Source organism: Ambystoma mexicanum, chromosome 4p, assembly GCF_040938575.1.
Source record: "Ambystoma mexicanum isolate Mex_15411 chromosome 4p, UKY_AmexF1_1, whole genome shotgun sequence".
Lineage (NCBI taxonomy): Eukaryota > Metazoa > Chordata > Amphibia > Caudata > Ambystomatidae > Ambystoma > Ambystoma mexicanum.
Genome location: NC_090927.1, coordinates 1,099,733,235 through 1,099,745,343, shown reverse-complemented (window position 1 = coordinate 1,099,745,343; position 12,109 = coordinate 1,099,733,235). Strand labels below are relative to the sequence as shown.

At 45.7% G+C, this 12,109-nt stretch overlaps 1 protein-coding gene across 2 annotated transcripts in view; it reads left to right on the top strand.

The window, feature by feature from the left end:
* Nucleotides 1–12,109, top strand: part of ENPP3 (ectonucleotide pyrophosphatase/phosphodiesterase 3) — a 759,459-nt gene that overhangs the window by 154,415 nt on the left and 592,935 nt on the right. For both annotated transcript variants that reach the window (XM_069606685.1, XM_069606686.1), the window contains exon 2: nucleotides 4,547–4,622. In XM_069606685.1, the coding sequence (XP_069462786.1) occupies nucleotides 4,547–4,622 (76 nt within the window). The remainder of the gene's footprint in view (nucleotides 1–4,546; nucleotides 4,623–12,109) is intronic.

Below are 12,109 nucleotides of genomic sequence, written 5' to 3'. Positions count from 1 at the left end.
CCTTCTTTACTTCCCTCTGTCCATTATCGACTTCTTCCATTCTCTACATGCACCTTCTTCTCCCAACCCAGCGTTTTGCATGTGTCTGCATTCAGGTTCTGAGTGCCTGTACTGTGGATAGAGTGCCTGACCTATTGAGTGTCTGTTCTGATTCACTCATTATCTGTTATGACAGAAGAAAATAAGTAAACGAATCTAAGTGATTTGCCCGCGGCTGAAAGTACCGCGGGCAAATCGTTTGTATGAGAAAGGTGAGAACTACCAAAAGTTTGCACCTTTCTCATGCGAACACACATACATTCTCACGCACACACAACACGCCCATAACACCCCCCCACCCACACCCCCACCCACACCCCCAACATAAACAAACCTTGCTTACCTTCATCTTCACGCTGGGTTCCTGCAGCGCCAGTTCCCTTTCACTTCCATGATCGGGAACCAGCGCTGCAAGGTCCTTTTCTTTTTTGTAACGGAAGGCTGCGGGGGACACCCCTGCAGCCCCTGTTTTCTTTTTTTACAATGCTACCACCAAAGGTTCGAACTTTTGGTGTTCGAACCTTTGGTGGTAGCATTTGTAGAACTTTTGGTCAATGCGACCATTTATTTTCGGTAATTTCGTCCTAAACCAAGTAAACAACGGTGCCACAATCTACTCGACAGTCTCAATCTGCCATGAACGCCTGCACTTTGGCTCCTAATGCCCACACCTCCCTATTCACTCACATACTTTAGAAAACTCAAACAAAGCCATATCCCAAAGTTGAAAACTGAATACAAAATGGCAGCAAAGTTCTAATTTTCTGTGGCAGGGATTCACCTGCCCTTTGCTGGTTGAGCCCGAGCATGAGGTCAGAGCCATTTGCCCTCATTCTGCAAGTTCAGAGTACCATACTGCCTCACGGTAGGTGAGGCTACCTTGAGTGAGAAGGCACACAAACAGACAAGATGGCGGTAATGGGCATTCTGCCTAGCGTTAATCACACAGCACAAATCTTACCACCAGCCTAGGTGGATTGTAGAGATTGCATAGTAAGGCCCTCTCCGTGTGTCATAGCAGCAGCAACATGGGTTGCCTTCTATTTATGGTATGTCTGCTTTTCCCCAGATAATTCTGGCAACGCACAATGAAGCCCTTTGCAGGACACACATTGCATAAAGTAATGCATGCAGACTGAACCAGGCCAAATGTGTGGCATGAAAGATAAAGCAGTCACTGCACTGCAGAAGCTTTGGGCGTGTGACGGCATCACAGAAGCTGTGCCCCTCCCTATCCGATGCTCGAGCCAGCAGGAGAACACTGGCTCAAAACAACAGGCTTACAACACATTGGGAAAATATGGTGCAAAGGACCTTCAATGTATTTTTGTTGTACAGTGCTAGGCTGTATTTGCCACCTGCAGATCATGTTATGTCTAACAGAAATACCACGGGGCTGGACTATGAAGTCAAAAGGAGTGCTCACCTCTACATCTCTAAAATAGATGCCATGGGTTCAGCAGTGTGGGCGAGGGTCGCACACGGCCACTGGTGTGGGCCCAGCCAGGCATCTTCCAGCGCAGTAGGACGGCAAAGCTAGATAAGGCACAGACCATGGGCTGGACGGATGGTAGAACAAAATGGAGAAAATGAAAGTCTGTGCTGCCTGCGTGCCGTGGAGGAGGCACACAATAAGCAACGTTTCAGAGGGAAAGTCAGGGGTAGCAAGGGGTTGGCCAGGGGTCGCTAGCTGATGGCCTGGGGTCGCAGTTGTGACCCATAGCAACCCCTAAACGATGTCTATGGCCTCAAGCTACAAGTTCAGAAGAGACTTGTCGAATGTTAATGTTGGATGGACTTTTAAGTCTATAGTGGCAGACTGAAGGAGTTGAGAGCTCCTTCCTGTCACTGGTAGGGCAGATGCCTCTGGCAGCAACACTTCTAATGCTTCTGTTATTCGACGTTTTTAACCCTGCATTTACTCAATAATAAGAAATAAGGAGGGGCTTCTACCCTTCAGGGTGTCCATGCTCAATCCTTTAGAGCAGAAGTGCTATGGTTGTATTTCACGTGGCATGTTCTGTCGCTTAGCATGCGTAGTTCATGAGACTTCAAACACATCCCTTTGTCTCAAAGAGGCATACTGATGCAGCCCGGGCACGCTGACCATTCCTCCCAACTTCCCACCCCTTGCTTTAGATGGCTGGCCACACCATCCTCAACCTCTCAGATGCTCCCCTACAAGTCCACAACCGGTACCTCATCAAGACACGGTGAATGACAAATCTGACTCCCGCAGCCTACTACGAGGCACTTGCCACTTTTTGGTGGACCATGGCTGAGAGAGTCTTGGAAGGGGCGGCTGCAAGAGAATAAACTACCTGGTAGGCAATCTAACGTTTACTGGCACATGACAGTGATCAGCTACCTGCAGAGATTTAACACAATAGTGGTACATATGCAGCTGAAAACCCAGGTTCTCGGATCATCTGACTTTACTCAATACTCAACACATGTTATGCATTATTTCATGCCATCAGCTTAAGTGCCCCCTCCCATGTCTCTGTTGGTAAACCAGCAGGAATGGGACATCAGGATCATGTTGATGTCACAGACCAACCAGAAAATGCCCTCTGTATTCAATACACAGCTGCACATTCGCATGTACGGATAGAAAGTGTTTCTGCTTTACAACACTCCAAGAATAACAGGTTTGCTGTCTCTGATCCAAGCGCTGGCTGCCAGTGAAGGTACACAGGGATCAGCTCCCCCATTGCAAAAGGGCAACTTCTGCACAAATGAAAATTGCAGACATGTTTCTGCAGCTCGTATTCCAAGGGGGCTGATAGGCTGTCCCATAACACACATTCCAATCTAGTTGCTAATGACGATTAGCACCTGGACGGTAATCCTTAAATCCTGAGAGACAATCGGTATCTAGGGCTTCTGGTCAGTAATCACTGGCATGACCGCAGATCATGATGGATGTCAGGAACCCAGCCACCTATCAGGGTGCCCCAAGCTCCTCTATTGCCACACCATGCCTCTGCACTTTCTTGGTTCCTTCCCTCTTCCTTGTCCACCGCCTTCTTCATCGCCATCGCCACCATCCATGGAATCTTGCCTCATGCAAGCTCCAGATGGCCATAGTAAAAATAAAGAAAAGACTCTGCTGATATGGCCACTGCATAAACTTTTCTCAATTGTCTTTTCTCAGTGCATGTTTCTTCTTTGACCCTCAATTATTCTCCTTCATGCAGAGAACAGTGTCCAAAGGACAAGATTTGGGGGTTGAAGTTCATCACCCTGCTTCATGGCCTCATGCAGTTTCATTATAGCCCTTGTCATGGGGCAACTCTGGTAGTTATAGACCCTGAGCCTCCCTTTTTGACTCAGGATCATAAATTGGACTTACGGATCCATAAACCCTGGTATTTCCAGCAGCACATGGCCATAAAGCAAATTTGAACATGGTAAATATGGTTATTGGAGTATGGAATTTCAGGATTGCAAGGCCATAGGCAATGGGATAGGTATGAAGCCCATACGGCACTAGTGACTAAAGAGTCCACTATAGGACTTGTAAAAAGCCTAACAACGGCATTGAGAAACAGGTACAAAGATTCCAGGAGAAGAATGTTTGGGTACCCCAAGGGGCGGAGAGCCACTGAGGCAATTGAGAAATGAGGCATCAAGGGACGCTGTGTGATCTACAAATGCACGTGTGGGTGAAAGATGCCAACATGGACTCCTGCATAACACTGCACACTCCGATGAGCTAGCAGCGTTCAGAAAAATCTGGCCATTGCATAGCAGTAACATGACACAAACAAAATATCCTTTGGTTACGGGTTCTAGTCTTTCTCAGGTGTGATAGTGGAAAATTGCAGGCCTCCCAACAGAGAATGGGGTTTAGATAAAGCTACCTGTGGGCAGGAAACCCCCCAGGTTGCGGGTCACAGAGAAGACAAGCCAAATAGAGGGAAGGTTTTGGGAGCCTAGACTTCAATGGGTGCAAAATCACTTCTTTTTTTTACTAATAATGGTATTGTGTCTGCTGGGTTTATCCTATCACTCCATAATTTGGTGTGTGGAGTGTTATCAATTGAATTGAACAGAAATCAATCCTCAAGTCCACAATGACTTAATAGATATGATGGATCAGAAAAAACAAACCAACTATAGTTGACAAGGCAGCAGAGGCTAAGCCTGGATCCACATTTCTGAGAGCATTCACTGTTAGCTTTGCACCAAGGCAGAGTGTACAGCAAGGCTCCAGTGACCCCATCCCCTGACACTCACCTAAAGCAGAAGTGCCCTGCAAGTAAGTAGCAGGTTGTTCATCTTAAATATGTATTGAATAAGTTAATATATATTTTGAAATAGACAGAGGACCTTAGTTGAGACAGAGCAGGGCCTCGCGAAACATGCAAGAAATGTGTGTTTTTAAAAAGCCACAGCCCCCTGACCCCTTATTAAGATTGGAAGCGATCAATACATTCAAGGTGAAAAGCTTATGTTTGTACAATGGTTGTAATGGGCCTTTTCATTTGTGTGTGTGTTGCAGGTTGTTGCAGCTGCCTTGGTCATCCTATCTCTTGGACTTGGGTTAGGACTGGGATTGAAGCCTGTGAATCCGCAAGGTACGTTTACTTCATTTTTTCAAAATCATTCTGCTCCCTCATTGGTTCGAAAGGGACAGGTATCATTTAGAAAATTCGCAAGAGATTTCACCAGCTCAGGGGTGAAATCTGCTGGCTAGCTGCCTTTAAATAAAAGGAAACATTTAGTGCCTAACATTTTGGGTTATCCCAAACCGAAACCTGCTCATCTTGTTAAGCTGGGAGTTCAACACACTCAAACAATACACATTACTCCTTTACTCTCTCCTAAGGGAATCCTGGCGTTGCAACCTGAATCACTTAGAATCCTCAACAGCCACTCGCCCCTTCTTCCCCTCCCCTGCCACTGTCCCCAACACTGCAGCCCCCGGGCTCAGCCCCGGGCCCTGTTGTGCTAGCTTGCCTCTGCTGCTGCCATCAAGCTGTTTGGCAGAAGAGAGTAGGCTTGGTCTCCTCTACCTATGTACAGTAGACTAAAAACAACTGTGGGCATGAGCGCAAGTGCGCACAGCCGTGCCTTTGAAGCCACCTGCCCTGCAAAACATGCTCTCTACAAAGCTAAAAGCTTTACTTCTGTTTTCAAGCTCATCGTAAGTGCCAGACTGCAGCAAATCAACAACAAAGTTTAACTTTAACTCCATGCCGACTACCACGGAACCTCCAGCATGTTTTACTAATTGTGATTTGAATGCTTGACTTGGGAAAATGTGGCATTCAGAAATATTTTCTTGTGTGTGTTTGAGGTGAATTGTTAAGCAAGAATCCCTAACAGGTGGGGGCTCTACCAGGTCAGGTAATGCCCCAGATCCGAGTTCGCTCTGGCCTTAACCTTAGCCTCTGTGGTATTGCCAGACCAAGTAATGCCCCGCCCGTAGGGGTTTATTGCCATTAGCATTTCGGAATGCTTTTTTCCAGGATGCTGACAGTCTTTTACTCAAGTTGAGAAATGCTTGTTGAAAAGAACTACAAACCAAGATGGCCGCAATGGACAAGAGAAAAGGGAACTACACGTAGTCCCTTTTCCCTTTCCATCGTGTTCATTACAAGCTTCCACTTGTAAGATGTACAAGTTCCCTCAGTAAGATGCACAAGTTCCCTCAGGAAGTTGCACAAGCTCCCATCTGTAACAAGCTCCCTCAGTAAAATGCACAGGCTCCCCTCAGTAAGGTGCCCAAGCTCTCCTCAGTGGCATGGGCAAGTCCGTTTCAGAGAGATGTAGAAGCTTCTCTTAGGATGCACACATTCCTCTGACAGATGAATATGCACAAGCCCCCTGTAGAATCCTCGAACTGGCCATTCAATGGGCACCCCACACAGTCTCACTCATGCGTATCTCACAAATGAGGAGGCGGAGACGAGAGGATGTATTGCTGCGTCTTTATTCCATCAACTCTCATTACTAACTGCCCGCTTCGTCCCTCCTCCTTCCCCTCCCCTTCCCGCAACTCCCTGTTCCTTCTCACGTGACGAGGGAGTACTTGTGGTGCCAACGTCACACCCCCCGGCTCTTCTCCGTGAGATGCTAATGCTACTCTGAGTGAGATGGACAAGCTACTCTCCGGAGGTGGACACGCTCATCATGCCCTGAGGTGCACAAGCTTCCTGCAGTGTGATGTGGAACCCCACCTCTAATGAGATGCACGCACCCCCAATGTAGGATTCATGAACTGCCCCTCAAAGCCTGCAGTATAGTTGCTGAGCACAGATCTGCAGCTGTATGAAAGGGTACCCATGCCCCAGTATTATAACAGAACTCATATCACCAGCCTTACTGAATTTAGAAGTGCCGCAGCATGTGGATACAGGAGACAGATAGGAAGCAATGAGAACGGTACAGATGCCAAATTATTGATAGTGGATATGGATTAAAAGCTACCTGTGCATGGTATCCAAGTGGTGTTGCCACTGGTAACCAAAGAAACAAATTACTGTGTGGTCTTCAGAATATCAGTGGTCGTCTCTATCACTGTCTATGAATAATTACTATGGCCAGTTAAACTATGAGTGAGGCTTTTCGTTGTTTTTGAAGAGCTTACCCTGAGAAATATATCGGTTACCAGACATTTGGTCGAAAAAAATTGGTCGACTGGACAAATGGTCGAACCAATTTGGTCGAAAACCAAATGGTCGATTTTTTATTTTTTTTATTTTCCCCCTTTTTTTTGTTTTGGTGGGGATCCCGGGGGTCCCCCTCTAACCCCCCTTTTTTTCTAAAAAACCCTTTTTTTCCCTAAACGAAAACCAAAAAAATACATACATAAATTAAAAAAAAAATTCGACCATTTGGTTTTCGACCAAATTACGTCGACCATTTGTCTTTCGACCAATTTACAGTCGACCACTTGTCTGGACACCAAATATATCACTCCTGGGGGCTGAAAATGTTGAAATATTTATGGCTGGCAATTTGCACAGATTGGGTACCATGAGATTAAATGAGTTGCTTAAAATGACTCTGTTTAGAAAAGAGGTGAAGCTGGGATTTGAGCTCAATCTGCAGTTTCTGTACTCAAGAACAATTTTAGTGTTCCAGAGAGGTGCAATTACACACAAATGTTTCACTTCTATGAACTAAAATAATACCTTCTTTTGTACACCTGAATCGGAAAGTACACAAATGATATAATAACACAACATAACAATATTGTTTCCTTTTAACCCCTTAAGTGCCAAGGACAAGTATGCTCATCCTTTTTGAATAGATTTGCATAATAGCCTGGCAGTTATACTGAAGCATACAAAAGGAGAATGATTCCAGTTTCATTTTCTCCATCTTCAAGGAAATCGTACACGTGCCAGAATACTAATTGCTAATCTCATCTTGGTTTTCGTACTGTATGTTAACGCTTTAAATATACACACCAAACATACTTGCAGATTGTTACTCATGATGTGAAGAACAGCATTTGAAATGTACAAAAAAACAAACAGTTTTTCATGCCAAATAAGCTAGCTAAAGGCCTGTGACATTTGGTCGGCTCTCTTCTATTTACAACCCCTTACACTTAAATGGTCAGTATTAGCACTTACAGACTTCCTAAGGCAGTAATATCACTTAAAGAGGTGCAGGCTATCAATATAGAGCGCCAGCCTGTGCTCTGTGATTTAGTAACACTGGCAGGGTTCCAGTCTAGGGTAGACGAGGGTGGACGGCGCCCACCCACTTTTTTCTGAGGGTGGATGTCGTTCACCTGGGTATTTTAGAGGCCTTGTGTAAAATGAGAAACAGTGACAGTCTTTTCTTTCAACTTCTGAACCTACACCATCTTCGGGACTCGAACCTCAGTTGTCAGGTTTGCAATCTGGGCACTTCACCAATGCATAATGTAGGCCGAGAGAAAACAGCAGACACCTACATTTCGAGAGTGCATGTTCCAGGGAAAACTTTGTTATTGATTATTGAAGTTTAAAACATGCACACCTTTTAATGTTTTCAAAACACTATTAGAAGAAAGTATCCTCTCTTGTTTTTTTGAGTGTGTTGATTTTATGGAAGACAAATGCCATTCATCCTGTGTAATGTGTATGAGTTTGCAAAGCCAATTGAAGGAAATTTGCATATTGCACCTTGATATGCTTATTTCTGGTGGCATCACATCTCACTCCTTATGTTAATGAGTCCCCCACTTTTTTTTTAGGACTTGACCCCTGAACATAGGCCACCACATGGCTCTTGAAAAGAGGACCAAGATGGAGAAAAATCCCAATTCAGGGAAACAACATCCAGTATAAAGCTGGGCTGATAGTAGCAGACTAGAAACTGGCCCCAGAAATAGGCTGACAGGCTGGATCTAGCTGAGGACCACAACAAGGAAGAGCAGAGTCCAAGTCGAAGAGGACAAGAGGGAGACAAGGAAGAATGAGGAAGGCAAGACAGGGAAACAATGAGGGAGGAAGGGACAGGAAGGGAACAAGCATCTCACCTCAAACTACAGGCAGAAGTGTTGCTACTTACTGTGCTCCGGCTTCACAGTCATAGATGTACTTGAGGTTTTGCAGGAAGCCAGTGCATGATGGCAGCCATCTTGAAAACAACTAGAGCGATGCACATGGTTCCAAAATCATCAGGGGAACCTCCACTGCTGTTTATGTTTATGTTTATTATTTATATTGCACTCCAGGTACCCAAAGGCATAAGGGTGCAGACAACAAGAACCAAACAATACATAACAAATATTACGTAGGTCAAAAAAATAGGTGGACTATATCAACAGTATTATACAAAAAAACACACGGCTGCAAAAAGCAGAGAGAGGAGAACTTCTTAAACCATATGAGTGATCAAATGATCAAATTACAGCTGGAGGATCCCCTTGGAATGTATCTGCACCATCTGTCTTAGGAACGCAGGTAGGGTACTAGTCCACAACCCACTAGAACACAATCCTGGTTGCTAGGCGGCTCAAGTCTTTCAGATCCAGCCTACGGAGAATTTTAAGATCCGATAGTCTGACCACACCCTGCCCAGTTCTCTGTCTAAGCCAGGCTAGGACCTTAAACCGCAGGGCTTCTTTAGGTTCCTGACCATTAACCTTGCTGATATTCGTAATAATAAAGTTTCTCTGGTCCAAAACAAAATCCTGAGTGCTCTTGTCTTCAATTTTGGGCATATAACACTTTCTTATACACAAGTTCTGGGAAGATCCCGGCTTGGGAAGGACATTCATCTGTTTGAAAAGTTGATAAGCCTCCTGGCCCGAATTCTGCACGAATGCTGGAATAGCAGCAGATGATTCCAGGGTAAAACTGACAGTGTTATCCTTGATGGTTATAATACTCTTGTTAATAGAGGGCCAGCCATGTATCAGAGTTTCACTGCTAAGATGGTCAGATTGTGAGGGCTTGTCCAGCCACTCTTTTTTAAAGTTGACTTGACAGGTTTTATCCACGTTACCTGTTCGGATCCCATCAGTTGGACTAAAGGATTCATTTGTTTGTGAGGCCATGTTCTTACTCATTGAACATGGATCCACAACCAGTTTCCTTAGTGAATCCACTAAAAGGCCCAGATCGAAAGGGCTCGTACATAACAGCAGCTCCTTAGCAATACTGGCCATAAAATCTGGCCATTGATCAAGTACTAGTTGATCTGGGGGGATGGAGAGGATCCAGGCTCCGCTTGCGAGACACCAACAGATGGCTTTGGGTGCTCTATATTATTTCCTGTGGGATTCTCACCCCCCTCATGGGCAGTGGAGACAGCGGGGTTGATAGTATTAGTAGCCTGCTCCCAGATGCTATTATCCAATCCTGAAACCCTCCCCGGGGCTGTAGGGACTGTAGGCATTTCGAAATAAGATCACGCATTCAGCAACCTTCGCCTTCTCTGGGTACTGAGAGTCAGGACCTCTAGTACCCTATCTCTTGCCGGCGAAGAAAACGAGGTTGCAGGGTCTGCCTGTCCCATTTCCATTTGACTTATGAAGGCTTTATCACCACACCCAGGGGTATAAAAAAACTGCTCCTGCTCTTTTGAACGTAGATTGTAGGTACCCCCTTTTTTACTAATGGCCATGGGGTGTACTATTCCTTACACTATTTCTTGCACAGAATGCAAAAAAACTATGTGCAAGCAGAAGGGGGTCCAGCTAGGCATGTATGCAGCCCCTCTCTCCAAGGAAGACTATATCCAAAAGAGAGACTGCACACCACCACTCTAGCTGACCCAAACCTTCCCAGGCTAAACAGCCAGAAAGAGGGAAAGGCAAAGAGAACGGAGCACAACAGACGTATGAGGTGCTCCGTATCTTTTTTCTCCCCCGGCAACCTGAATATCGTGCCTTCCAAGTAGCCTTACAAGTACTCACCGGCTACTGGTTCAAGGCATTTTAGGCAGCACCTACGATACAGGCAGAGGGAGCTGTGGTACTGGACACCTTAGCCCAGTGCTGTCAGTACTGGAGACCACGACGCCGCCGTAACCTCTGTGGGGGAGCTGCACAAGATAGCAGCCGGCATTCCAGCAGGATCAGGTGGATTAGAGGAAAGGACCTAGAATTAGCAGTAGACGTCAAGCCGCACGGCGTGATAGAACACTACGCTGCTTCTGACATCATCCTCATAACGGATCATGCCCCGCTCCCATAGAAAGCTGTGTCTGTGTGGAAAAAAGACAGTATTCCCCCTCCTGAAGCGCCGACTGGGTTTCCATGGATGGCGACTATGAAACAGGTGAAGCAGTCGCAGAGCATGAGGATGGGAGGCCAGCTCCCACGCATGTTCAGAAGGTGCGTACCCCTTCCAATCAACCAAGTATTGAAGAATTCCCCTGATGGTAACAGGAGTCACAAATATCAGTGACTTCACATTCAGGGGTGCCATCAACCAGCAAAGGAGGTAGAGCTTTGGACTTACGACAAGAGAACCGATCCACAGGATACTTTTGTAACAAGTCAGAATGAAATACGGCAAGTATCTGCTTCCAAGAAGGAGGAAGACCCAGATGGTAGTCGACCAGATTGATTCTCTGAAGCACTCAGAGTGATCGAAACATCTCGGCGAGCGTTTCGAAGAAACCAAATTCCTAGGGAAATATTTGGATGCCAGCCATGCCTAATCTCCGACATTCCATCCAAATTGGGTCCTCGCTTACAGTCTGCGTATTTCTTGATGGATGCCTGAGCCGGCAAGAGATTATCTTTGAAAATAGCATGGACGTGTTGGAGTTCTTTTTCCCACTGATCCAAAGACGGAACGTGAGCGACTGCAATGGTATGAGTAGGGAATGCGTTGGGGTGAAAACCAAAGGTGCAGAAAAAGGGACTCAGGCGGAGCAAAGCATGGTCTGCATTTGTATTGGGCAATTCAGCTGTGGAAAGAAGTGAGACCCACCCAATTATCTTGAGCTGCCGTAGTGAAACACTGTGGGTGTTGGTCAATGACCTCATGAGGATGATCTGTCTGTCCATTTGATTGTGGGAGGTATCTGGATAAAGAGACCAATCAATGTTTAACATTTGGCACAACACTGTCCAGAACTTTGAAACATACTGGTGGCCTCGATTTGAAATCAAGAGTCGGGTAATCCATGAAGCCGAAAAACATTCTTTATGAAGACATGTTGGATGCTTCGGTGATCCCGAAAAGTGGGACAATTTTGGAAAAAGATCAATGGTGACCTGATGGCAGTCATGCTGGAGAATGGCGTTAGATCCACATTAAAGTCCGTAGCTATAGACTCCCACCGCCAAGAAGATACTGCAAGTGGAATCAGTTTACCAGCAGGTAGTGTATTTCCGCACTTAGCCTGGGAACATACAGAACAGGAGGAAACATAGTCCATAACATCCTGACACCAAGATGTCCAACAAAAATATCTTTTTTATTGTGGAAATTGTGGTGCGGATTCCCCATTGTCCTGCTGCCAAAGAATCATGACACAGGCGTAGGGCTGTTCCTTGAAGATTCGATATGGGCAAACACAAACATGAATCCTTAAATAAGAAGGCTTGCTTGTGATTGTGCATGATATGTTGATTTGGCTCATCTCCAAAGGCACTTGTTCCAAA